The sequence below is a fragment of the Thermobia domestica genome, chromosome 7 (assembly GCF_964235325.1).
Source record: "Thermobia domestica chromosome 7, izTheDome1.hap1.1, whole genome shotgun sequence".
Taxonomy (NCBI): Eukaryota; Metazoa; Arthropoda; class Insecta; order Zygentoma; family Lepismatidae; genus Thermobia; species Thermobia domestica.
Genome location: NC_137460.1, coordinates 140,258,896 through 140,285,772, shown reverse-complemented (window position 1 = coordinate 140,285,772; position 26,877 = coordinate 140,258,896). Strand labels below are relative to the sequence as shown.

The 26,877-nt window shown below is 33.7% G+C and overlaps 1 protein-coding gene across 3 annotated transcripts in view; it reads left to right on the top strand.

Annotated features, from left to right (window-relative positions):
• The window catches only part of LOC145690415 (uncharacterized), a 31,865-nt gene extending 13,464 nt beyond the window's left edge, over positions 1–18,401 (top strand). For 2 of the 3 annotated variants that reach the window (XM_081765263.1, XM_081765264.1), the window contains exon 3: positions 12,534–18,394. In XM_081765263.1, coding sequence (XP_081621389.1) covers positions 12,534–14,052 — 1,519 coding nt within the window. In that variant the 3' untranslated portion in view covers positions 14,053–18,394. Of the gene's footprint in view, positions 1–12,533 lie in introns of all 3 variants that reach the window. The other variant, XM_081765266.1, reaches the window with a different exon arrangement.
• Positions 18,402–26,877: the final 8,476 nt, after the last annotated feature.

The following is a 26,877-nucleotide window of genomic DNA, read 5'->3' as shown; positions in this document are numbered from 1 at the left end:
CCATACCAGTGCTGAAGTGTATATTATTTCAGCAGTAATTTGCATACTGTCAGCAATAAAACTAAAATGTGAATCTATGTTTAATACAGGCTAAAAAGCGTTATGTAAATTTATTTCCTGTTCCTGTTTCACCTGTAGTGAATTCACCTGGAGTAATTACACAGTATCCCTCACACGAAAGGAAAAAATACATCATCTTAAACTTCTACTAACTGCCGATAACGTTTCAATAGCGTTTGGATCTTTAAAGAATTCTTCATCTATTTTCGATGAGGTCAAAAGTGCTATCGAAATATTTGTATGTCGGCAAAACAAATGCGAGTAAAACACGTTTGACCATCTGATGGATATACGATCCTGGAAATACATGTAAATAATTAGAGAACAAAAAACAGATGAACTACTTCTAATATGTCTATTACAGTTGTGTACACGAAAATTTGGTTTTAAAGTTTTAGGATTAGCAGTAGAAATTTAACACCCTATATGAAAATTGCTCTGAAAATTTAAAAATGTCCTCTTTATTTATTAAATCTATTTATTTTACGTCCCGAATTAATTTTTATTTTATATAATTTAATAATATTTAGGTGAAAAGAGAAAACTTATAATTTCAGAAATATTTCTCTTTGTTCTTAAAATTTAATAAAATATTTCGGCGTCTGTTTTCATATTTGGGCATAACGTCTGGTAAATATCTGGGATACACATTTTTCCTTTTCCTTTCGCAAACCATCTGTCAAAACACCTTTACAAGTGTTTTCAAACTCTCCTTCAATCAGACTTTTAGTAAAATAATTTAGAGCTCCCCTCACACTTCTGAGATTCCAATGTTCCGAAAAATTGCCAGATGTTAAAAGCGTCATGGTGCTTTACACAGAAGAAAGTCATGTGACTTCACTTTTGATCATAATTGATTACAGGATTTTCATCGTTGTTAGGTCCATCGCCAAGCGAGTTAGTTCTTTTCCGGCTCTTGAAGAAGCAATGGTGGTGTTCGCGTTTGGCTTTCGGAGAAGCCACGGTACTCTCTTGTCATCATTGCTTTGTTCGACTTTGTCATTGATATTAAGTATACTAATTATTACCCAGTGATTCTGAAATAAGATATTAGCTGCACAGCAGAGCTGAACTGAATATTCCATTTTGCGATACTTATAAGATAGTTCGAGTCTAAGGAAGGAAGATATTAACTTTGCCACTGAACGCAACGTCAGATAACCCGATTAAGGAAAATTAGGTGAACCGCTTTCAGAAACCGTGAGACTTTGGTAAGCAGTTTAATATCATAACACGTTCCTGTATAACATCCTGCGGAAATTTCCATGGGATACTTTACGAAGCAGTTGGATTAGTAACCATTGTAAGATATTCGTCAAGATACGACCGGGACCTGGTAACATCAAGTCAACGAAGAGTGAGTATGAGTGGTTTTCTATCCGGAACGCTATAGGAAATTTTAGTGAGTCGAAATTTCAGTTTTTTTTTTCTCCCCAAAATTTCGATTTTTTAAAAATTTCTCAACCGGAATAGCCTGTCCCTTATTTAAGTTTATGCAAAATCATTCTAAAGATTCTTGTCAGTTTCCTCTCATTATTTGTGTTTGAAGACCATGAGTTAAAGTGTTGTAATCTATGAAAGAAGAATTAACAAGATTATAGCTTAAATTTTCCGGGCTTTCTATTCATCTGGAGTTATTATTTCCCCACGTAGGGTCAGTTAGTAGGAATTCCTTCCCATTAGGAAGGAATTACCGAAAAGAAAAAATAATTGTAGGCCTAACCAACACTAGAAATTAGAGACGAGTTAGTCAGAAACTTAGGGCCACATTGGCCCAATCGAATTCCTCCTTCCTATATTTATTTTTTTATTTATTTAAAAAAATCCGTAAGTACATTTAGAGCCAGTTTCATTTGAATATTAAACAAAGTTAGCAATTAATAGTTTTCATTTATGTATATTTATGTGTATGTGTAAGTATTATTTGATGTGTATTACTGTTTTGTTTGCTTTGGTTAGGTTTAGCTGATGGTTTCTATGTGTGTGCTGGACGATTTAATATTTCCGTGTATTTCGTTTATGTATTTTATTTTCTTAACGATAACTTATTTTTAGATTTTCATCGTTTTGTTGAAATATGGAACTATGTTCAAATGTTTATACTAGACTCTCTCTCTCTCTCTCTCCCTCTCTCTGTCTCTCTTCTTCCTCAGTGCAAAGTATATTTCCAAATCACAGCGCTACATAAATGTAAACAATCTTTGGATTGCGTTAGTCAACTGTTCTTGTTTCAAGTAAGGTTAACCGAAGCTCCAAACGACTATCTTTAGACGTATTATTAAAAAAAATAAGAGTTTCCGTGTGACAGTGATATAACAGGTCGGTAATTTAGGATATAAAGGATTCCGTAGCTGAATTTGTGCACCGTTAGACAAAATTAGGTAAATTAATATCAAATCAGTAAAATTGCTGTACTATAGTTTCGTTGTTTCACTCACGCGTCGAAAACTAATTTAAGTTAAATTATTTCAAAATATCTGTATAAATGTAAAACTTTGGTAAAAATGATTTTCTGAAAACATTATTCAGATTCGTTACAAAATATTAAGGTTAGTGAAAGTTTGCTTAGGACTAACTATCTGCTGACTGTATTTTCAGAAATAATGTTGAGTAACGGGATTATTAAGTCATTTAAAGAAGAGAACGTCGTTTGCGTACTGTGTGTTTTGTAGTATGATAGATATAGTTTTAAAAATTGGGTGTGCTATAAATGAGGACGTAGTATCGTAGAAATAAATAAATATGTAAATAATATTTATATATGTAATTTGTCATATGTATAGAGACAACCCTGAAGTATATTTACGACATAAGACTTTAGCCGCACCAAATAAATCATGCTACGTTCTCCTAACAAAATATTCCTCAATGCAGAAAACACTCAGAAAATAGTTTTTACTCTGTGAACTTCCACAATACGGTCTGTTGGGTTAAGTAAAGTTGTTATGTCTACTCTTTCAGATAAATTGGAGGAGGTACGCCATTCACATTTATACATGATACTTAAACATAAAGAAAAAAAGAAAGAAACTAATAGTAAGTGGGTAGAAATGAATGTAAGGCCAAGTGGTTATGAGATGACTTCTTCGGCGAGGATCGGTTAAGTGAAGGAAAATATTACATAAATCTGATTGTAGGTGAAATCAGGAAGTTTATACTTGCGATGTGACTAATGTGAAAATGTAAATCGTACTAGTGGCTCCTGACGAAATCTTTTTCTTCTTGACCTTTTCATTATTTGTTAAAAATTAAGCAATATAGTACTCAGACGGAATGAACGGTACAAGAGTGATTAATTTGCAAGGATTTTGTTTCTCTTTCTATATAACTGGTATCGTACTAGGCACCGAAGTCCTTTCCCCAGGTGACTGGTATCGTAACAGGCACTAAAGTGCCCGTTCCCTGTTTTGTTTATAATTATAGTAGCAGTGGAAATTAATCGGTGCCCAGGGATTCGCGTCCCTGCGATTTTTATGCGACCTGTGGGTCTTTGGTCTAATTAATACTCGCTGGTACTAAATTATTATTTTTTTTTTTTAATTTGGCTAACATTAGTTAAGGAATTTTAAAATTTTACTAACTCTTATTCCAATTTTTTACACTTTCCTCTAGAGTCTTCTCAGTTTCTGAGGAATCGGATAATTTTCTTTTTATTTGGAAATTCTAAATTAGAGACCACACCATCCTTCCGGTAGTTCCGGGCTCTCCAAGGTCTCAGCTGACTGGGGTGGCTTCTAGGCTTGAAGATATTTATCTTAGGCTATATATTTTAATAGGCCATCTGTTTCGGCGTACGAAAGAATATTTGACAGAAGTGACGGTTTGACATGTGAATAAATTCGACCACTTCTTTAGTATAGTTAGTATATCTATATTCTTGGGCGCCACTATTATCTTCTTTCTACCCTCTTTCTTGTCCAAGATTTGTTTTTTCTTTTAAACTTTCCACCTCCCAATTTCCTTCTTTAATTTATTTTTATTTTTTTATACCGTTCGATATACGTAGTTAGATTGGAGCATTCTATTGAGAGTTTGATGACTGGGATTAGTAAGACTATTCGCTCTTGCTAAGTAGTAACAAAATTCTACATCGGTAGTTTTGGCGATTGGATGCGCTAGCGATCGCACAGCGGTTACTTTATTCTGACATTATTCTAATGACGACTAATTGACTTCTCGTATGCTTTATAGTTCAAATTTTCAATACTATTTCTACAGAGTTACATGAGATTAGGAACATGAGATTAACTTTAGGTTCTTATTAGTGTGTAGGGTTAAATTAGGATTCTTTGTAAATTCAAAACTAGTTTTTATTTTGTATTCCACCAAGTGTCACCAGCCGAGAAATTTTGGGAAAATTGTTTATTATATATCTGGGATTTAGCGATATGTCGATTATGCCTTGATAATTTTGGTATTGTGATAAATAACTACGTATCTGCGTGATTAGTTGAATGCATGTGAATTAAATATTTTGTTACACAGGGTAGAAGTTGTTTATGAGAAGCATTGTTGAAGAATTAAACGTCGTTAGAGATAATGTGATAAGAAGTATGTCTGAATATAAAAGATGTAAACTAATTCTTTGAAGGTTTACCTCCAACTCCGTGTTCGTCATATATTTCATAGAATATAAATATTGCATGTAGTACGAGCAATCACTTTAATTATAATTGCACTGTGTAGCATCGCTTGTAAATCCTGCAAAATACTGTAAACTTTATGTATAAACCCCTCTGTAAAACTAATGACATGAAAGGGCAAGGTATTGGGCCTTTACTAGTCTTACTGACAACCTGTACTATAAAACGTCATCAGTGTGAATTACCAAATCTCCCTGGTCCTTAATGTGTACCTCAGTCAACAGTGCTATGAAAGTTATATTCAGAAGATGCGATAGTGACATAATGATTGGAATGGTTTAAAAATTTTATCAAAGTGACTTTTTTCTTCTTTTTTCTTTTAATCTAAGTTGAATTCTAATATAACTGATATAAGCTCCCTCCAATGTTTCAAGCAGTTTGTTTTCATTTGAACGGGTTAAACTTCCACGGATACCACTATTTCACATTATATCTTGATTTTGACTGTTCAACACAAATCCCGATTTTGACTATGAATGTGATTATGTTCATTTTTGCAATTAAACTTTAATACTGAATAAACGTTATTTTGTCATGTTTTCGTATCCTAGGTAGAATGACGATATTTTCGATTTGTGAAGTGCAAGTATGGTTCCGCTTTGGAAATTCAAACTAATGATGTTTTATAGTACAGGTTGTCAGTAAGAGCAGTGAAGGTCCAATAACTTGCCCTTTCATGCCATTAGTTTTACAGAGGGGTTTATACATAAAGTTTGCTGTATTTTGCAGGATTTACAAGCGATGTTACATAGTGCAATTATAATTAAAGTGATTGCTCAAACTACGTGCAATATTTATATTCTATGAAATATATGACGAACACGGAGTTGGAGGTAAACCTTCAAAGCATTAGTTTACATCTTTCATATTCACACATACTTCTTATTATATTATCTCTAACGACGTTTAATACTTCAACAATGCTTCTCATAAACAATTTCTACCATATGTAACAAAATATTTAATTCACATACATTCAACTAATCACGCAGTTACGTAGTTATGCATCACAATACCAAAAATACCAAGGCACAATCGACATATCGCTAAGTCCCAGATATATAGTAAAGAATTTTCCCAAACTTTCTCGGCAGGTAAGTGACACTTGATCGAATACAAAATAAAAACTAGTTTTGAATTTTGCAGCTGAAAATTAACAATTCTGCGTATAGACACCTAACATGGTGCAGTGAAACGCAACCATTTTCAAGTGATAGTAATAAACGAAGAGAATTGAACTCTAATTTAATTTTTTTTTTTATGAAATGATGAGAAATAGACTCATCTTCATTTTGCTTTCTTTCTTTCTTTTAAATTTTATGTTACCCAAAAGTGACAAACGGACTCATTTTCATTTTCAAATTTTGATAACTATAAGAGATGGACTCATATTAAGTATTTTTTTTTTTAGAAAAATTTAATCTTATTTTCTTTTGTCCATTAGAAGTAACTATGTTTTTTACTAATTTTAAAGATATATCAATTTATGTTTTGATTTACGGAGTTTCATCTTAACTAAGTTTCTTAGACTTTAACTGAGTTTCTTCTTGTGTTGGAAAAAGATATCTTTCCTCACCATTGACGAAAAATTCATATAGAATAGGGATCTTTTCCATATACTTACAAGTTTCCTCTTTAAATAGTTTTTTACTATTATTTTTTGTCTTTCTCAGTAGTGTTTCCAATTCTCCTTTTCCTCTTAAGCTAGTTTGTAAGTTTATCCTTTCTGTATTTATTTCAGTTTGTAGTTGTTTTCTCTTCAATACCATCCTCTAATATTATGTTATCTACATTCTGTTTGTATCCCCATGTCTTTTAATGATCAATTCTTTTCTTTTTCTTTGAAGAAAATTTTCAATCTTTCTTGGTCCCTTCGTTTTTTCCGTGGGCTCTTCTTTTTAATCTTAATTTTCATTAAATTCTCTCCGTAATTGATATTACAAATTATCCGTTTGCATGCATTCCTATATAAAAGCAAAACATTCTTCTGTTTGTTGGCCCTGGCACATTTTATGCCTTAGTTTGCATGGCAAGCATATTGTTTTCATTTGTCCTCGCATTCTTCACTTTCGTATCGTAACGAACCACATTATCTACATCTTACTTTTTCCTTGTTCTCGCAATGTTTATTTACATGACCAAACTCTTGATATATATAACATTTCGGAACGCCCAAAAAGTCCTTAGTTCGGTGCGCCTCGTAGTCAATATAATTTTTTTCTTTTTCTACTAATATTTTCCTTATTCTAGGTTCCACTTCAATTACCAAGTGATATTTTCTTTGTTGCCTTTGCATGCTCTAAATCTTAACTTACTCTTTTTTGCCTCGTCGATTTCCACTTCTTCAAGAATTTAGTTCTATATAAGCTTGCAATAACTCCTCGTTCTTAAAGTCTGATGGAACAACATAGATTATCATTAATGGATTTCGTTTTCGTGTTTCTTCGCAGTTCTTTTTATCTTTTCTTTTGCCATTATCTTCGAGATATCGTCTTTCATAGCTCTTTCTGAAGCTCTTCTTCATATCCTCTTTCATACCATATCCCTTTTGGTTCTCAATCCAATCTTTAATCTGTCCTTCTGCGGGACGATCATTTGTGTGAGCCTTTCTACAGTTTGCTTCGATGTTTCGCTTGGGTTTGGTTTAATGAATATGACAGGTTTGTTTTTTCTGTCACTTCCTGGAACTTACCTTCTTTTTCAATCGGTTTTATTCTTCTTACAACATCCGTCCATGATGCCGTCTTATCTTCTGTATCCATTTTTTCCGTTGTGATTTTCTCGTTCTTTGTCACTCGTCTATGAATCTCTTGTATCATATTCTCCTTTTGGGTCTCTGTGGGTTTGGAGTTCTCTAATTTTCTCTCTCAACAATACACATTCACTTTCTTTCGCAATTTTCTTCTTCCTAACAGTGTTGGTTTTGAATTAGTTCCTCTTTTATCTTTACGTTTTTTCCAATTGACTATATTCATATTCTAGTTTCCTTTGTGCCTTTGCCCTTTCATGTACCTCCTTTTCTAGCTCATTTTTGTTTTCTATCAGTTTAATTATTTCTTCTTCCATATGCTTAATTTGATTATCTCTAGACTGACTGAGATCTCGTTTTCCCTCATTCGAGTTTTCTATTTCTTTTTCCAGTCCCTTGACGTCTTCTGTCTGCCCTTCTATTATTCTTTGATCATGTTTCTTCGGGCCTCTTTTTCCTTCCTTCACATTCATCTTGAACTGCAGTTTCTCTTGCAGAATGTCTTGGTTTTTGTTTGGAATCTCTGTACGATCTTTTCAAGCTGCTTAACATTTCCTGTAAGAATTGAGTTATCTTTAATCCATAATACAATTCTTTTTAAAAGTTTATTCAGATGTACTCTTCCTATCTTTTTCCAGCAAAGTAATTCTTCAAGAAAGGCCATTTCTTTGCAATATTGTTCCATAGTCTTAAAAATTTCTGAATTTTCTTCATGAATTGTTGTCTTTTTCGAGGATCTATCTTGGGGTGATGTTTCTTCCTTTTCTCTTTTTCTCATTTCGGTGTTCTCGAACCTTTGTGCTCACACTGATGGATTTACTGGTGAAAGGTCCCTTGTTGGCTTGCTTTTAGCACTATTTATTAGTTTTCTTTTCAACTTTTTATGCCTTATTTGATAAAATAACAAGTTTATCAAAAAACAATTATATCCAAAAAAATATTAGGACTGAATAATGTAATATAAAATTATTAGAATATTATTGGCATAGGGACTTAGGATAATATACTAACTTCAATAACTTATTAATAGAGTTGCTACAACGAATTGAAAGCAAAATTAATATATGTAAATCTTTAGGAAATTCATATACCAGTTATTGTATACAGCTACGAACACCGTAACTTGCTACCACTTATATCTGTAAATAGCAATTGTCGGCCTTAACAAAACACGGAACAAAAAATTAGTTTACAACTTATAGCATTCCCTTCACACATTTTTTTTTCGTACGAATCTTATCGAATGGGCACCAATAGGTCGTATAGTTATATAAATGAACTGACTTCAATTATTTTCCTGAGGATAGTATAAGTCTTGCTTGTTTGGCTAATGTCGGTAAAGAAAATTATAACGGGACTATCAAAAGTATGGAAAACCAAATAAATTTGTTTTTGTGTCAGAGGATTTCCTTAACGGCAGCAACATTGCCACATAACCCAGCATGACGAATCCTTCGGATTATTGCCTGCGTTCTACGAAAGCGTTAAGTTTTCCTTAGCTGTCTAGACGTTCTTAGTTGGTCTTACTGAGAATCGTGTATTAGATCTCGCACCTTTCGCTTCGGTAGACACATGAGGACAACCAGGAGACCGTAAATTATTAGTCTGACATGTAGTACAATATTGCAAAGTCGATCCCTTAGGTAAACATGCCGGGATACCAGTACTGCTATCAGCTGCAGTTGCAGTGTACCCTTTTAACACCTGCTCGGCATCTGTTCATGACGAGCAACTTTCTCAACTGTAAGCAGCATACAAGAAGTAACAATTAGTAAATGCCATATGATAACTTATTTGCAGAACTTGCCAGTTTAGATTAACAAGTTAGTCAACAATTTGGGAAACGAATCTTAAAATGGCGCAAGGATTATAGTACTAATAATAATATAATAACACAAAATTTTTCACAAATGGATATTAATACATAAAAAGAAGCTGTTTTAGAAATTGAATCGTTATGCTCCCTTTATACTTATAGATAAATATTTTGGATTAAAACTTAGAAGCATCTACACGCTAGTTCTGATAGGAAACCAACAGAAGCAAATCAATATCACTCCTTACGCAATCCCTAAATTTGACTTATTATAACCAATCTAATCTTCCTTATCTAGAATCACTAACGTATAGTTCACTTACATATATTTCGTTTTAAATATAATATCTTAGGGATAATAAGTACTTATGTTCTGAAATGATTGTATGCATGTATATGTATATATGGATGTAATACTCAAGTCTTATGAAATCTTATTCAGATGTAAACTCATACATCTAAAACACAAAATGTACACCGGTTTGATTTTTAACATGCGAAATGTCTAAATCTTCATGACTCGTGGCATAGGGCTTTAGAAACGTTTTGAGGTAAATAAAAAAAAATGTTCATTCTACTTCCAAATAAGGCAATTTTCCTCTTCCTTACGTGACGCGGAGTATTCTACTTTTTGGGGAGAATACGTCAACGAATAACACTTTCTTCCTGAGTAGCTTTTACTAAATATATTACCCTACTTTAATGGCCTCCATGCATGATATAACTATTTAAAGACACATTTGGAGAGTAAAATTTACGAAAAAAACTTTTTTCTCCCATTTTTATATATATTTTTTCATATATATATATATATATGTCCTGAAACTGGTCAACATTTCATTCCAACTACGAAATGAGATCGAGAACCTCACAGATTCTGAACAGGAGGACAATACGCATACGGTTACCCCGGCTTGTATTTACCGGAAAACTTTTCGAATTCAAAAGTTGAAATTTTGAACTGGTCGTTCTATTGCAGAGATCGCACCATCATGATCCTTCCAGTGTTTCGCTGGTCACAAACACATAAGACCGAAAGAGAAACGTATTTGCAAGAGTTCTGAGCTCCATTTGAAGATTTGTTAGTAATTTACACAATGAAATTTTGCGATCAAATGTTAAACACTAAAGAAAGTAGAATATAAATTTTACCATTAAACATTAGCACACATCCGGTAATACACGAAATTTTTTCACCCTGTGATGAACCGAACTCAATGGTTCATTGCCTCAGAAATAAAAAATTTTTACTGGATTTCATCCTTATAGAACCAAGCCACCTTGGGTTTTTCTCACTCACATTCATACGATTCAAATGTGTAATATTCTCTTACCGTTTCTTCACGCACGAAACTTACTATATGGGATTTTAGCAAGAATTTTACGATCTCCTTGCGTATTACTATCGGAAGTGACCTGAACCACCTATCTTACAGAACTTATTTCTGCAACTCTCTTAGATCTCTTCCTACTGTAAAGAATAACGATACATAAAGCGAATTAAATTTCCTTTTACTTCAGCTCACGCTAAGTAACTTACTCAAAAAGTTTTGGTTGAAAATTCTCCAGACACCTTTCCTACCTGTTAATAACAAAATATATAATACGACAGCTTGAATATGTGACAATGGTCTTTAATACAGCTTAGTTGAAAGCGACACAGGAGTTTAAGGAATCTTCGTTTCCTATGTGTGGTCTTGCATGAGAATTGTTACTTTGACAAAATATCATGTCAACCTGGTCAACAGACAATTTCCTCTCAAATCATTGCAAATGTTGTTGCATGATAGGCCTACTGAAATACTTCAGTTATTGCCATGATTGTAGCAACAGCATTCAGTCGCAAATTTATACATCCAATGCAAATTTCTCCTACAACGCGACATCATTGGTATTAAGCTTTAGAATTTTACAAAATAGGAAACTCTGGTGAAACACATATGAATAATAGTTTATTGAACGGAACGCAAGAATGACAGACGGATGCGGAGCTGCTTTCTGGTTTCCAAACGACATTCTCTGAGGAAGGAAAAATACCCAAAACGATACTCAGCTATCAGCGGGGAAGTTTTACATCATAAAACCTCTGGAGAGCATGTTGGTTATTTCTTATTTTATTTTATTGATTTATTTTCAATTGTTTGCGCTATATGACCAAAGATTTTTCAGCGTTCAAGTAATAAAGAATTAGAAGAACCAATTTGTTCCTTGCAATGTCAAAATTTACATTGGTGAATGCATGTCGAAATGTATAGAAAGAAACTTTAAGATGGGTATACAAAACAAAAATCGGTAACCGAAATTTCAGATTCCTCGGGTTACTGTATCAAAATTACAGAATGTCAGGACAATTTTAAAATAAAAGAAGAATTTTATTTAAAGAAAAGCAGACTTCAATTCCTTCTGAAAAGAGTTTCATTTTTCTGCCTTAAAATTATTTTCACGATATCTAAGCTGTCTCGTCTTAAACTAGGCAACCTTTTCTTGTCTCTGTCCAGGTTCTCTTCCGTTTTGAAAGAGTATCCACCAAACATAAAGTTAATTTTAATATATTGTGATCTTATATCAGATTGTCACATGTTTATCCTATTCGTGTCTCATTGGTTTTCTCTTCACTTCTCTCGTTACTTAAATAAAATTAGGAAGAACGATAGGTATATTACAGTAGACGTAAAAACCTTTAGGTGGATCAAAATTTAATATCCCAAAGCACTGCGAGGATATTAAGAACAGTAGTGGCTATTGAGTGTAATGCTTGAAATGATATATATTGAGGAAGATTTTAGATATTGTTAGTCTTCATTTGTCATTGTATAAACAGTTTCTGGTAGTTCGAATTTCAAAAATTTCTCGCGAGTACTGAATGTTCTAACAGCAAAATTACCGATGTTACACATGGACTTTTTCAGTGACATTGTATCTTCAATTTAATAAAGAATGATATGTTCGGGTTACGTATGAACCTTGATATATACTTAATTCTAATATTGTGTAAGTGTATGTAGATATGATTTGAGATTTATAAATAGTACATTTTCTTTTTTGATAAAAAGGAATGATACGGAGAATTCTCGTCAGATCTCGATTTCGTTTATCAGGTAATATAAATTACGGGGACGGGGAACTCAGAACATTAAATATACACTAAAAAAAGAAAAGTACCGTAATTTTCTTGCTTTATTTTGCGCACAAGTGTAAGATTCTTTTGGTGTTTCATACGGTTTACTTCCAGTTCTATTTTCTTGTTTATTTGTTTTCTTTACAGCTTCCATAAATATACGGTTTCCAGAAAAGGAGACACGTCTATTAATCGAAACGAAATAATTTCTCCCTCAGATGAGAGAACTCATGCTTTCGAGGTGTTTTGCAAACAATTTACTCGATCATATTTGGGAAGAAATATGCAAACACCTTTAAGTCAGAATTCCCACAGATGCAAAGTGTGTGGAAAGGAGTTTAGTCGTAGCTCACATTTGGGAAAACACGTGTTAATACATACAAATGGAAAACCTCACACCTGTCAGGAGTGTGGAAAGGAATTTAAACTAAAGAGGCATTTGGCAAGACACATCTTGATACATACAGGTACTAAGTCTCACAAATGCAATGAGTGTGGAAAAGCATTTTTCGAGAAGTCTGATTTGGCGAAGCACACGCTAATACATACAGGAGAGAAACCTCACACGTGCCAAAAATGCGGAAAGGGATTTCGTCAGAGGTCACACTTGGTATCACACTTGTTAATACATAACGATGAAAAACCTTACATATGTGAAGTCTGTGGAAGTGGATTCTGTCTCAGGTCACTTTTGGCAAGGCATATGTTGGTACATACAGGTGAAAACCCACACACATGCCAGGAATGTGGGAAACGGTTTATACAGAGGTCATATTTAGTGAGACATATGTCAGTGCACACAGATAGAAAATTGTATACGTGTAGGGAGTGTGGAAAGGAATTTAGGCGGAAGTCAACCTTGGCAACACACAACTTACTACATACAGGTGAAAGGCCTTACACGTGCGAGGAGTGTGGAAAGGGATTTATTGAGAAATCACAGTTAAGAAGACACTTGGTTGAGCATACAGGGGATAGACCTTTCATATGCGAAGAGTGTGGCAAACAATTTAGTCGGAAGTCTACCTTGGCAACACACAACTTACTACATATAGGTGAGAAGGCTTATACGTGCGAAGAGTGTGGAAAGGAATTTTTTGAAAAATCACATTTGAAAAACCACACGTTCATTCATATAGGCAAGAAACCTCATGTGTGCGAAGAGTGTGGAAAGGGGTTTATTTCAAAATCATATTTTAAGAGACACATGTTAATTCATACAGGTAAAATACCTCATGCGTGTCAAAAGTGTGGTAAGGGGTTTACTACAGATTCTTATTTTAGAAGACACATGTTAACTCATACAGATGAATTTCCTGCAACGGGTCAGGCGTATAACACGGGGTTTATTGTAAAATCAAATTTAACAGTAAATGAGCAAACACACACAAGGGAAATAACTAACATATGTGAAAAGTGTGGAAAATTGTTTAGTTATAAGTGTAGCTTGTCGAAACACATGTTGACACACACGAGGGAAAAGTCATACGTGTGCGAACACTGTTGCAAGTCTTTTACTCAAAAGTCTGCTTTGCTTACACATCTGTTAATACATAAAGGTGTAAAACCTTACACGTGCCAAGAGTGTAAAAAGGAATTTCGTCAAAAGATTAATTTGGCAAATCACATGTTAACACACACAAAGGTAAAGCTTCACACTCGCTAACAATTTAACGAGAAATTTGGTTGGAAGTATAAAAAAAAATTAAAAGTCTAATTTGGTAACGTATATTAGTACATAGCAATACGCTACCTTGCACGTAAAAAGCGTGTGAGGGTAGGTTCCCTCAAAAGATTAATATGCAGCACAGATTTTGACACATAGCGGTACTAAAACACACGTATGCCAATAATGTGCAACCTTATTTATTCTAAATTCACATAAAAAAAATATGTGCTTATATATTAACGTGATAAATTTCACAGGTGCCAAGGGTGTGAAATGGATTTTTTTTGTTTAAATGTCATTTTGCAAGACACTTTATTACCTGCAGTTCCATAACGCATGCTATGATTATTATATATGCCAAACATGTAGATCAATTATTACAGAAACACTTTTCGCAATGGACATGATGAATACATTGTTATAAACCTCAGTGCTGAAAGTGTGACAGAGAATTTTGTCGAAGTCCAAATATTACAAAGCAAAATTTAATGTATTGAAAGAGAGAACACCATAGAAGCCAGGAGTGCAAGAAAAGATCTGATCCAATTCAAATGTAATACACATGTTGACTTCATAATCTACTCCTTACAAACCATATCTTTAATGTTATTTAGAGGACATTTTATTGCATAATAAAGGAAGAATTTGAAATTTCTGAAAATACTTTCTATACTGGGCCGTTTGGACGCCATATAACCTCGCAGAGTTTTAAATGATTCAAAAGATTTTCTCAAACCTATTGGGTATATAACCAATTCTCCACACACTCTGAAAATTTCGGGCGTAGATTAACTATTAGTAACGCTAATATTTTCTTTCGGCATTTTTTGAGCTTTTATATATTATGTATGCTTCTGTGCCTATGCGTCTTTTAATATGGCTCAGGTTACACCACTCGTGTGATATTGTACTTATAGGCTTGCAACCAATGTGCTGTTATAGTTTGTCTTTAGAATAAAAATACATTTACAACGTAAGTTATATATCTGCACTGGATGTGCACTGATATCTTCTACAGTGGAAATCGAGAAAAAAAAACTTGAACCACCCTATTTTTATTAGCTATCATGTAAACTAGCATTTAATTACATACTTACATTGTCTTACGATGTAAATATAAAACCGCATCGTCCTTATTGTTCAAAGATTATAAGCCCATCGCACACAAAAAGTGATGTACCTAGAAATGGTATTGTATTAGCAGCATATTAATTATTCCAAGAAGAGCAACGCGGAAATGATATTGTGTGTACTCAGTCTATGTATCCTTTTTCTAAAAGCACCGCCACTTAAAAGCCAATGGTAAATTATCACATGATCTATCTTTTATGTTCAGAATGTGTGAAGAAAAGTATTTAGTTATATCTCTGAAACTGGAAAATGTATGATAGAAAGTTAAAGACACACGGTGGGAAGAATCTTGCGTTAGTGTTTTGCAAGAGGGTGACTGGAGGAGAAAGAAAACTTTAGAAATGAAACTGGGCAATCTTTAAGCATTTAAAATTGAATCACTACTAGTCTGAAGGATTGCTTTCAATTCAAGATAATTCTTACGGAGAAAATTCATAGTTTGATTGTTGACAACATATAAAATTTTTATAAAGTGTTGAAAACAGTATATTCTCGTTATGATATCGAGATATAATTGACGCTTTCCTTGGAATATAAAATGCTTTTACTGATATGTAAAAATGATGTTGTTCACAAGAGCATGATTTTAAAATACGGATCCCTCATAGTATGTGTTGAATTACTTCTATTTCCTTTCATTTTTTTAATTTAACTTAACCAGTCAAAATTTTGGGAGAAACTGTTCATCCCACCAATTTTTTTTTTTTTTTTTTTTTTTTTTTTTTTTTTTTTTGAGTACATTTAAATATTTTCCGGGTCTGTATTATGATTCTGGAGGAAATTGTTAACAGTTACACTAAAGAATATATTTCTTTTCATATTACCGCGTATTTTTCCAAATAGGATTTAAAGTTCTATGATATATATTGTTTCTCTGGTATGTATCATTCCTCCGGTTGGCTAATGTGAATCAGGAAATCTTGGAAAACTTGTATTACAAACCTGAGGAAAAAATTGCTGCATGTATTAGACTGAGAAAGTTTTTGAAAACAAATCTAAATAAAGTACTTTACCGCTTTCCACAATAAAGCTCATCATGAGATATTGTATTGAATAATGTAATATAGGGAATCAAATGCATTGCTTTTAAGTAAATATATTTTATCCTATGTTTCTCTAATTATCATAATACTTAAAAGCTGTTAGTAATATCCCCTGAATCTGTAAAGTCTCCAGCATACTTTATAAGTTTGTTAAATAATTTCATTGTCTTCTGGTTTCTGAATTGGATTTTAAAGTTCTTCGAAGCATCGATGCTCTATGGGACGTGGATTTACAGCTTTATGTGAGATAGATACAACATGCATACTCTCACCACATGACTACGAGTGACAAAACACTTCGCTCTTTATTCTTGCTTTCTGTTATTCTTTAATACGTTATCTCTTCAAATAATAATACAAATGTTAGTATTGCTATCCTAACACTGAAGTTATGTGCCTTCACTGAGAATTAAATAGGCAATGAAATGAAATGAAAGGAGTAGTAGTTACCTACACATTAGGTTGAAAAAGACTTGTCTTTTTTCTTTTAGTTTTCACAATATGCCATGTAAGATAAAAGACGGTGATAAGTGGTTAGTAAAAAGTTTATATGCTAGACGAGATTCGAGTATTTTGAGCCAATTTTACTGCATCGATACAAGGCAAAAGTATCTCTGAAATTCTACTGCCGTACGGAACATAAAACTGAAATTACGGCAATTACCTTCTGACATTGCTCAAATGTTCAAATAGAAGCTCAATGGACATTGTGTTTAGGGACTGTTCAAGCGAAACTGTCTTATCGTCCAGTACGCAATGTCATCGGCATCTGAAAATGTGCAAAGGAAAGTGGTATACCATACACATGATCCAACGCATTCTCAGAGAATGGAAGCTTAGATGCGAGGAAATAGTAGTTGCGGGTGAATTGCAGATAGAATTGTTTTAAAACAAACCAATTCCTAGGTAAGTGGCATGAGATTCGACTGAACTTGCTGTATACGTATACAGTAATATCATTGTCAATTTAAATTATATCACTTAACTAGTTACTCTGTGTATCAATATTCCAATTCAGTAGTCATATAAATATGTATATATAAAGCGAAGCTACATATACATTAAGAGCATATGTTTTTGTATTCGTTGAGTAGTTCAGTAACTATAATCTGTAAATATTAAAATTAATAGATCTACTTACCGCTGAGGTTATATTTTGTCAATAACTTTGGGATGATATTGTGTGTACAGTTACTTATTTTATGTACAATTTTAAATTACACAGGAAATTGAAAGTTTGTATTCAAGTCGTCTGCGACAAAATAGTGACTGATCGGATATTCCTTCTCTTTACTGCCCGAGGTGGATTTTGATTATTGCTATAAAGATATCAATGCTGCTAATAGTTCATCGAAGATGATCTTTTTTTTCTTTCTTTTTTTTTTTGTCTTGATCTGTTATGTAGATGACTCGAATAGAAGTTATTGAAGAATGACAATATTAAGAAGCATAAACAAATGCATAATTCTGTGTAGTTTAAAACGTGCTTCGTTAAAGAAATACTGCCCAAGTCCGTGTTCGATCTGGATTGTAATTTTTGAATAGAAGAATGAGCGAAATATTAATATCTGACGTTGTAGCTGGTAATGTTTGTATTTTTTTTGTATGTGTGTGTGTGTGTGTGTCTGTTACTGATAACAGATTAGTGCAAAGTGATTTTTGGAAAATCCATTTGGTAACGAAATCTTGTTTTTTCTAGTCTTTATTAAATATGTATTTCAAGGCAATGTGGAGACCGAATGACATCATTCTGAAAAATCTTAAAATTCAACCTAGAAAGAAGAATGATACCGACTAAATGATATCATTTACCTGAACTGAGAGATAAATAGATCAAACGTACAGTTTGTAAATGGAGTAAAAATATGTTATGTATGTGTTGACATTTTGTCTGATAAGAATTCAAACCTGTAATAATCTAGTTGTACTTCTGCCTATTTACTCGGGGATGAGGAATTTGTGAACTTTATATGATAATATTTCTTTGTAACTTGTGACCGAATGTAAATTTTCCAATAAATAAAGAAAGACACAGAAAAGATTTTTTTAAAATGAAATAAGTCATATACGTGCATTCTTATTGATTATTACAATAATGAGTGAATATGTGTTAAGGTTAGTAGATATTATTGCTACTCCCGATAAGACTATATACTGTATATTTCATTTTTAACATACTTATGTAGAATCGAAGTTTATTTAAAAAAATCAGAATCCATATACTTGTTTCTTTTGCGCTTGTGTGTTGGCAACTGGTCCTCTTCTTAGGCGATGTTTCACTTGTAGCTGGCATAATACATACTGACCCAACCTACGTACTTGTGTAGCTTAATCTAGCCTATTCAACCAACCCGAAATGACGTACTCCACTATTACAATCCATCCTTCTAATTCGATCTCATATACCTTCAGTAATAACCTAACATGACCTACCCAAAACATATCCTATCGTATTAGCACAAAACTTTCTAAACTATAGAACTCTACTAACACAATTTAAAGCTCCTTAGCCTAACCTAAACTTTAACATCGCTACTTTATTATGTTTTACACTATACTACTGTACTATAGAACACATTGGTGTCTGTTTATACATAATTAATGGTTCCAATGTCAAATCAATGTACAAACACAATGTCAATTTCGGCGCAAATATTCGAGGATATACTAATCGAAGAACGACATATAATGTCTTAGAGAATCATTTAAACCTTCAAAAGTGCAAATCAAAGTCATATATAACTTAACGAACTACTTTCAAACCGCATATTTTTATTTTACAGATTTCCCCCTGAAATATATCTAAATGTGATTCCTTCAGAAGAATTATATTGTGTAAAATAATCCGTTTTTAATATTTATTCACCAAATTTGATTTAAGAAATAGTATTCTCATACACCTTATTCCAAAATGGATGACCACATTGATTATGGTTGTTTTGACACGAAAACTTTCCAAGTCCAATTTCGGCTGTATTCGGAAACACTAAACAAAAGATAACCGGTTGGGGCCTCCGTGCGATCCATCACATTCGGGAGAAAATGTGCAGATATGCTCTTCTTCTTTCAAGTTTAATAAGCCATGTTTAAATTTATTAAGTGTGGAAAGTATCATTCAATAAAATGCGTAATGATACAGTATTTAAAACTGAGTGTGTATGTCAACACATGCTAGTTTTTCCACCTAGGACATTTTCAACAAAAGAAAACAGCGAACGTTCTTCCATGCATAGTAGAATGGAAAGGACAAAGCAGGATAAAGGGAAAGCATTGCAAAGGTTATAAATTTCATTGTGTTCAAAATTCCGTTATATTTCTTGGGAAGGATGTTGGCAGGGATATTCTTGTTAGATCAGTGGTAAATCACGGTACTTCTGCTCCTATGGTCGGGAGATCGAACCGTTTTCATGTAGAATTTACCGACATTTAATGATTTATTCCTCAATGAATGAATAATCATATAAAATAATTACATCAATAGAGTTAGTAATTGTGTATTTATTCATGTGTATCAATAATTACGTCAAGTGAAAATGCCTCATGGGTACTGATATATTTATTCTTGTTTAAGGGAAACCAATTAGCAGCTTCTCATTTTAATGTACAAACTATTGAAACATTATACATGAGGTAAAATTTTCTAGGCTCATGTACTGCTTACCAACAAAAATCTTGAATAAGAACTCCAAGCATGCCTAAGTATGAAGAGCAAAAATCATAAGTTGATCTAGTACTTTTGTCGCAAAATTCTGATAAATATATTAATCTATGTTTTAGATATGTTGGTTCTGACGTAGTAAATATTTTGTACAAGAGAGTAAGTTTATGTAAATTTCTTCTTTCTATTATAGTCACTATGGTTTTTCCCCTCTTTATTTTGTTTGTAATTACAATCATTGCTAAGGTGCGTTTAAAATATAATTTCGTCAACATAACGCATGTGCGAACAAATTACTGAAAGCACCGATGTGCAGACTTCTTACAAGTGATACAATGCCACTCTTACGTTTAAGCGTTTCACTGCTAGAAACATGTATAACATCCTAGCGAAAAATGTTTTTGTTTACTGTTAACAGTATGTGTGTCTGCGTTAAAATAATAATTTACAGCCGAAACCGATTATAGCAACTCCGAAGGAAACAGAAATTTACAGTGATAGTAGCTGTATAGTCATTTATAGTCGCATCTTTTTTTTTTTTTTTTTTTCTTGCTCAAAATTTCGTATCTAAGTTTTTGGCTGTACTCTTACCTGATAAATGAACAGAATTAAGACAAAACTTTAAAAAGAAAAAGTACCTGAAATACAATACATATAATACAATACTCTTGGAGTAGGACTAAAGAGGATATTTTTGAATACTTATAAGGTAATTGGCCCAAATTTCGTCCCCCAGTTGCATTTTGTCTTCTAAAGAAGTTTTGTGAAGTAGCATGGGTAGCAAAAAAAATTACACACAATCTGTCGTTATGCTAGTACATATTGATAACAATTATATCTATGTAGAGCAAAAGGTTAAAGAGAGGAAACATAAATTCTAACAACAAACAGAATAGCAGTTACATCTAAAGTGGTTCCTAATTTCGTCCGCTGGGTGTTAGTAAATGAAAAGAGAAACAACACTGTAGTTACAGAAATCTATGTTACTGTATCAACATGAAATGATTGGTGTACAATACATACAATGTAATGATGAACACAGGTAAAATAAAACATAGAAAAAAACTCAAATTTAGCAATGAAAGCTCAACTTAACCCAACTTCAACTGAATTTAGCAAAAAAAAAATAGAAAATAGAAAAAACTCAGCTTTAGCAATGAAAGCACTACACCCATCATAGCAAAAATCACAAATGAGTTGGGAGTAGGTGAGGTGCAGCAAAGTTCATGGAACCAGTGGAAACATATTGAACAAGGAATCCATTTCTTGCCACGTTTGTCTTGCGAGTACAACTTACCACAAGTAGGGCACACTGCATCATCATCATCAGTTTCTTCGTTGTCTGTAGACAAGTCGACATTATCATCACTGTCATCATTTTACCTTTACGCGTCAACATATTTGTCTTTCAGCTTTGTTTTGTGGATGGGGGGTTCTTTAGCGATTTTCTTTTGTGAAGACTTAAGTTTATTATTCTTTCTGACAATGGAGTCTTTAACTTTTGCTTTATGTGGAGAGCTGGTCACCAAAACAGCAGAGCACCTGCGAGCTGACGCTGATGCCTTCACTGCAGGAACTTCTCTGATTTGATGTCACTGACTAATTCCTGACGTGCTAGGTGCGATCTCATCCTGTGGTGCTAAGGGTTGATTTTCGTTGTTACTCTGATTCAGTCTGTGTTCAACGAAGTCTGCCTCGGAGTTGAGTGGCATGATGCCTGTTCTGCGAAAACCATTCACTGCAGTTTGCACAGTAGCTGCACGTAAGGTTTCGTTAAATAATCTTGCCTGCTGCAGATTTGTAACTACGTGTCCAGAATGTCTGCTTAGCCACTTCTCTACTGCTTGTGCCTAGAACGTCTTGAAGGGGAACATGAAGGCTACATCTAGTGGTTGCAATTTTGAAGTAAAAGGGGTGGTAGACATACGACGAACACTCCATTGTCTCTTCCCGTGTCAATCACATTGAGATTGCGCGTATGGGAATAGTGCCCATCTAAGATAAGCACACGGTATTTTGTTTAGTAGGTTTTACAATAGATATGAAGTGCTGAAACCATTTTTCGAACAAGGCAGCAGTTACCCAACCTGATTCGTGAACAGCACCTATGGTTCCAGGGGCACCGTCGAGTAGTTAAGCCTTCATTAATTCGCTTGGAAATATCATCATGGGTGGCACATAGTGGCCATCAGCAGACATGCACATGACGAGGGTAACCAAAGCTCCTCTCTCTGCAGGGGACATTCTCTGCACCGCTTTTTTGCCTTTTAGGGCAACGATTTTCAACGACTTATGCTGTACAACCGATATTCCTGTCTCATCGACATTGTACAATCGCATAGGGTTATGATTTATTTTGTCTAGTTCTTGTCTTAAAATTAGGAAATGTTCAACATTTTGAGGGGATAATCCTGCAATTTTAGCAAGAGAAAGGGACTGTGGTTTTCTTATTGATAACTGGGGATGTCGCTTGAAGAACAACCACGCATCCATTTGCGGCCTGCAGCACCTTCAACTTTTCAAAACGGATTTGTAACGTTATTTCGTAAGGCAAGCTGATATGCCATTCGGTGTAGATCCTTCATAGTTAGACAGTAAAAACTTTCCTCCATTGTGCGACAATATGAGACTAAATCCTCTTTTATTCTTGCCCTTATTACTGGTTTAAGCCCTATTTTGGTATCCACTAGCTCGTCTGTACCTAAATGTCCTCTTTTCTTGCAATAGTCTTTTAACATAGCACGGGAAAACTTTACAAGCAGCTTTACATAGCACGGCTTTACAAGTAGCTTTATAACCCATGTCCCTCTTGCGCACTGCATTAATTGCCCTCTTCATTGAATCCTTGTCCCATTGTTTTCTTGGCGACATCTGAAACGACAAAAGCAAGCAGAAAATGAGTGCTATATTTCGTCAACGGGACGGAATAAGGAACATCACACGGGACGAAATTAGGAACATTGCTAGATGCAACACGGTGGTACGTTTCAACGAACAGATGGAACCACAACACCGCAACGATACGTGGCTTACAACTTCGTTATGCCACAATTATAATACAACACATTACACCCACACATTGTTCATAGATTCAGTTTTATAGTTTTATAAACTTGACACTGCAAGAACTTACCTCAGCAAAAACAATAGAAATTCCAACTCCTCGCAAACTGCCACACCTCGATGACAGCCACTCTCACAAACAACTGATCAGATGGCGCTCCATGCGTCTTGCTCACCGGCGATGCCAGATCAACCATACATGGTTAGAACGCGTTGGGGACGGATTTAGGAACAGGGACGAAATATGGGCTTATTACTTTACAGTACGTACAACAATAATACTCTATATCAATAAAATATTTAACTTATATAAGTAAGGAGAAAGTATCAACAGTGTAAATTGTTCAGTAATGTCTTACACGAGCTTGGCTAAAAAATGAGTTAAATTGTTGACCATGTTTTAAACTTACCTTATGTATTGTAATGTACAAGCAAAAGAAGAGTTTGAAAATGAAACTTACCTTGTTGTTAGCAATCTCGAAACCGGTCACAAACAAAAATTAACATTGGAGCATTGTAGGCGATTCATTTCTCCCATAATGTGATAAAAATAAGTCGTTTTATACGATATGTCCTAATAAGCAATGTCGTTCTAAGCGATTTTTAAATATAGTTTTTATATATGGTAAGATGGGACCGTTTGATTTCGCTACTATATCCAATACGTCATTAAAAGCGATGTTGTTACAATCGTTTCGACTATATACAGTATGTTTATTAAGATTGTATTTTCATGTGAAATAAATAAACCGTTGAAGCACAATAAAAGACCCTAAACTGTAGCTGGCCAAAAGAAAACGTCATACCTTCTAGCTCAATAACAAGTTACTTTCTCAAATTTCTTGGAATCTATGCATTAATATATAATCCAAGGCATCTAGTTTTATTCACCTTCGTCTGAAATATCGATTGATGTACAACATCTACTTCAGATAATATTAAAGTTTAAAAAAATAAAAACAATTTAAAAGAGTTAATTACAATGTTGAGTTTCATTCATTAACCATATCAATAACTGATGATTAAATAGTATAATAATAAAAACTATAATGAGTGAGTATTTCGTTATACACTTCATATTAATATGTGACGTTCTTATTATATAACATAAATTTTTAGGACCCAAATTCATTTATTGAAAACTACTGAAGAGTGTTTACTGCCATCTATCTAATTTTCTTCAGATGAATATTGTTAAGAACTAGTAGTGTAAGTCTTGTTTTTCGACTGTTTTCTGTTCTTAGCACGTAATTGTATTGTAGCTGTTATATAGGCATGCTTTTTCCACACTAACTGAAAGTGTTGTTATCGACAATGCTTAATAACAATATGCAACATCAATCAGTGATAAAACGGGTCACTCGGACTTTTTGATCCTTGACCTAATAGCAGCCAGACGAAGTATGTCTCAGACAATACGAAACAACGTTTTAAGTTCACCTGATTTTTCGAATCTCTTTATTCAATTCTCACATAATAGTTCTTTATTTTTTCTCTTCTCATCAACATTTACATTTCCCTACTTCCTGTTTATATATATATATATATATATATATATATATATATATATATATATATATATATATATATATATATATATATATATATATGATATTTTTTGATCCAGTAAAATATCAAATGCTGACCGGAACTATAAGTAATTTAAATCGAATTGAAACTGTGTGTGGTTATTCAGTGGGCAATCCTCAACTCTTTCGGAAAACTCACCGTAAAACCAATGGCAGGCTTTAGGGTTGTGACGTCATGAATACAGCTATCACCGAAAGTTGCAGGTGTTATTTCTCAACTCTCATCAACCTCCACGTATTAAAGGTAAACATTTTGTTTCTGTGCTAAAAGATGGAGAACTGTTTGGAAAATATACAAAATAAAATATATTGTGTAGATCTCTCTGATGTTGGAAATTATAGTAACTAATACTGAATTGTTTGTTATGTTTATGAAATATTATGTTGGTAAAGTCATCATAATGTGTGACATATACGATATTCCTAACAATATGGCCAGAAAAGAAGTACAGACCATTATATTAGCTACAAAATAACTCGAGTATACTTCGTTATTTTTACATATAAATAGTTATGTGAAGTAATTAAGCGAATAATGTTTGTTTTGTTATTAGATGTATGTTTTCAGCTCGGATTCCATTTTATTCCGTTAAATTAGTAAAACACAATGGAAAACAATCGTGGGTCTCTCCAGATTTTTAGTTGAAAGATCCGCAATATTCTGGGCGCAGGTTTCGCCTCATATTGGAAAATGCCAACATGCCCTATTCCTACGTTAGTTACCCTTTAATAGTGTAAATCATCGTGTAATTCATAAAATGTAAATAAGATGATTACCAGTTAGTTATGACACGTATTGAAGTATTCATTATCATCAGGAACGGATAGAACATCCACATCTTCCACTAAAATCGCATTCAAAACTATAATTGATAAAGTTAAGCGAAGATCACAAGCAACAGACGTAGTGATAATATTTTGCGATAAAATATTCCCAACATTTTCTCTGCCTCAGTGAATAGTATTTATCCCCTTCCCAAGCGACTGGTGTAAATAGTAGCACGTTCTCAATACAACTACGAATCTGGTTGGCGGAAGAGGCGACTATTCAAACAGTATCAAATATCTGTGGTGTGCCACATCTTCGCAAGAGATCAATAACTTAGTTTCTTTAAGTTTCTGATACTCCTCCACCATAGTGTCAAGTGTCAATAAAGTTAATTCGGTAACCTATACCGCCACTACATCACAGCCTTTGGAATTTTTCTCTTCAAGCAAAATATAGGGCTAATTTGTTTCCTTCGTTATGCCCAGGTATTATCACGTTATGGGTATGGTTGGAGAACATGGATGAGTAAATAATGATTTAAGTAAGTACGTACAACTGCCAGTTTTGTATTTACGTGATTTTAACATGCAAAAATGCTATGGACACAGTCACTTTACATGTACAATCGCAAATTTTACACCTGAGTTCCTAAGGGTGTCAAAACTTAAACCTATTACGCAAAATTCGTTTGCCTAGTTGACTAAAAACCCCTCATGGAAGACAGTAGCTTCCATCACGGATGCGAACAAACATCTGGAGAATGCTTGAGATTGTTTCTCCACTTTCTCTTTTTGACTCAGTGGTAAGACGCTGATAATCATAAAAGTCATAGGGGCATCAGATTTAAACGAGTTAGAACATATGTTAGATATTATTTGAATACATGGTATGGCAAAAAAATATGCAACGAGAAAAATTGCCTTTTCTGAAGAATAGTAACAGAGAGGCACCAACTTATCTTCTGGTGTTACAGAGTTCTCAATTATTTTTCATAATACACAAAATCATGCCCAACATTGTCTCCTTTAACTGTCATTTTAGTATTTATGTAGAGTATCCGGGGGCAAATGTCCTTTTTGGGATTTTGGGGTACATTTTGTTGGCGTTGTGCAACACTGCTTGTGCTGCAGAAAGATTAAATGGCGGCGGTGTACTGTCCATGTTAGTAATGGTATGCGGTGAAATTTGTTAATACAATCAGATAAATTACATTTTGTCTTACTTTGAAGTACCTAATATTTTGTTTTATGGGATATAGTACTACAGTCCATGGGAAAAGTCAGGACTTATTTTATTGCTGTTTCATATGAAAGTACTTCTGGAGTAACAATATACACTATCTTCCCTTTCACCGGTATCAGTTATTACGTCAGCATTTCATTGTAATTAAAACAAGTATGAATGAGGCAAAAGTCCGATTTTTTGTGGGTCAAAAATCCGAACGCGGACTTTTGCCCCAGCTCCTACAAAAAGAGCTACGTACTGTTCGAGAAGAAAAAGAGAATAAGAGTACTAAGAAGTCAGTCTCACGGAAGAAATTGTTTGCATTCGCTGAAAGTTCAACTTCAA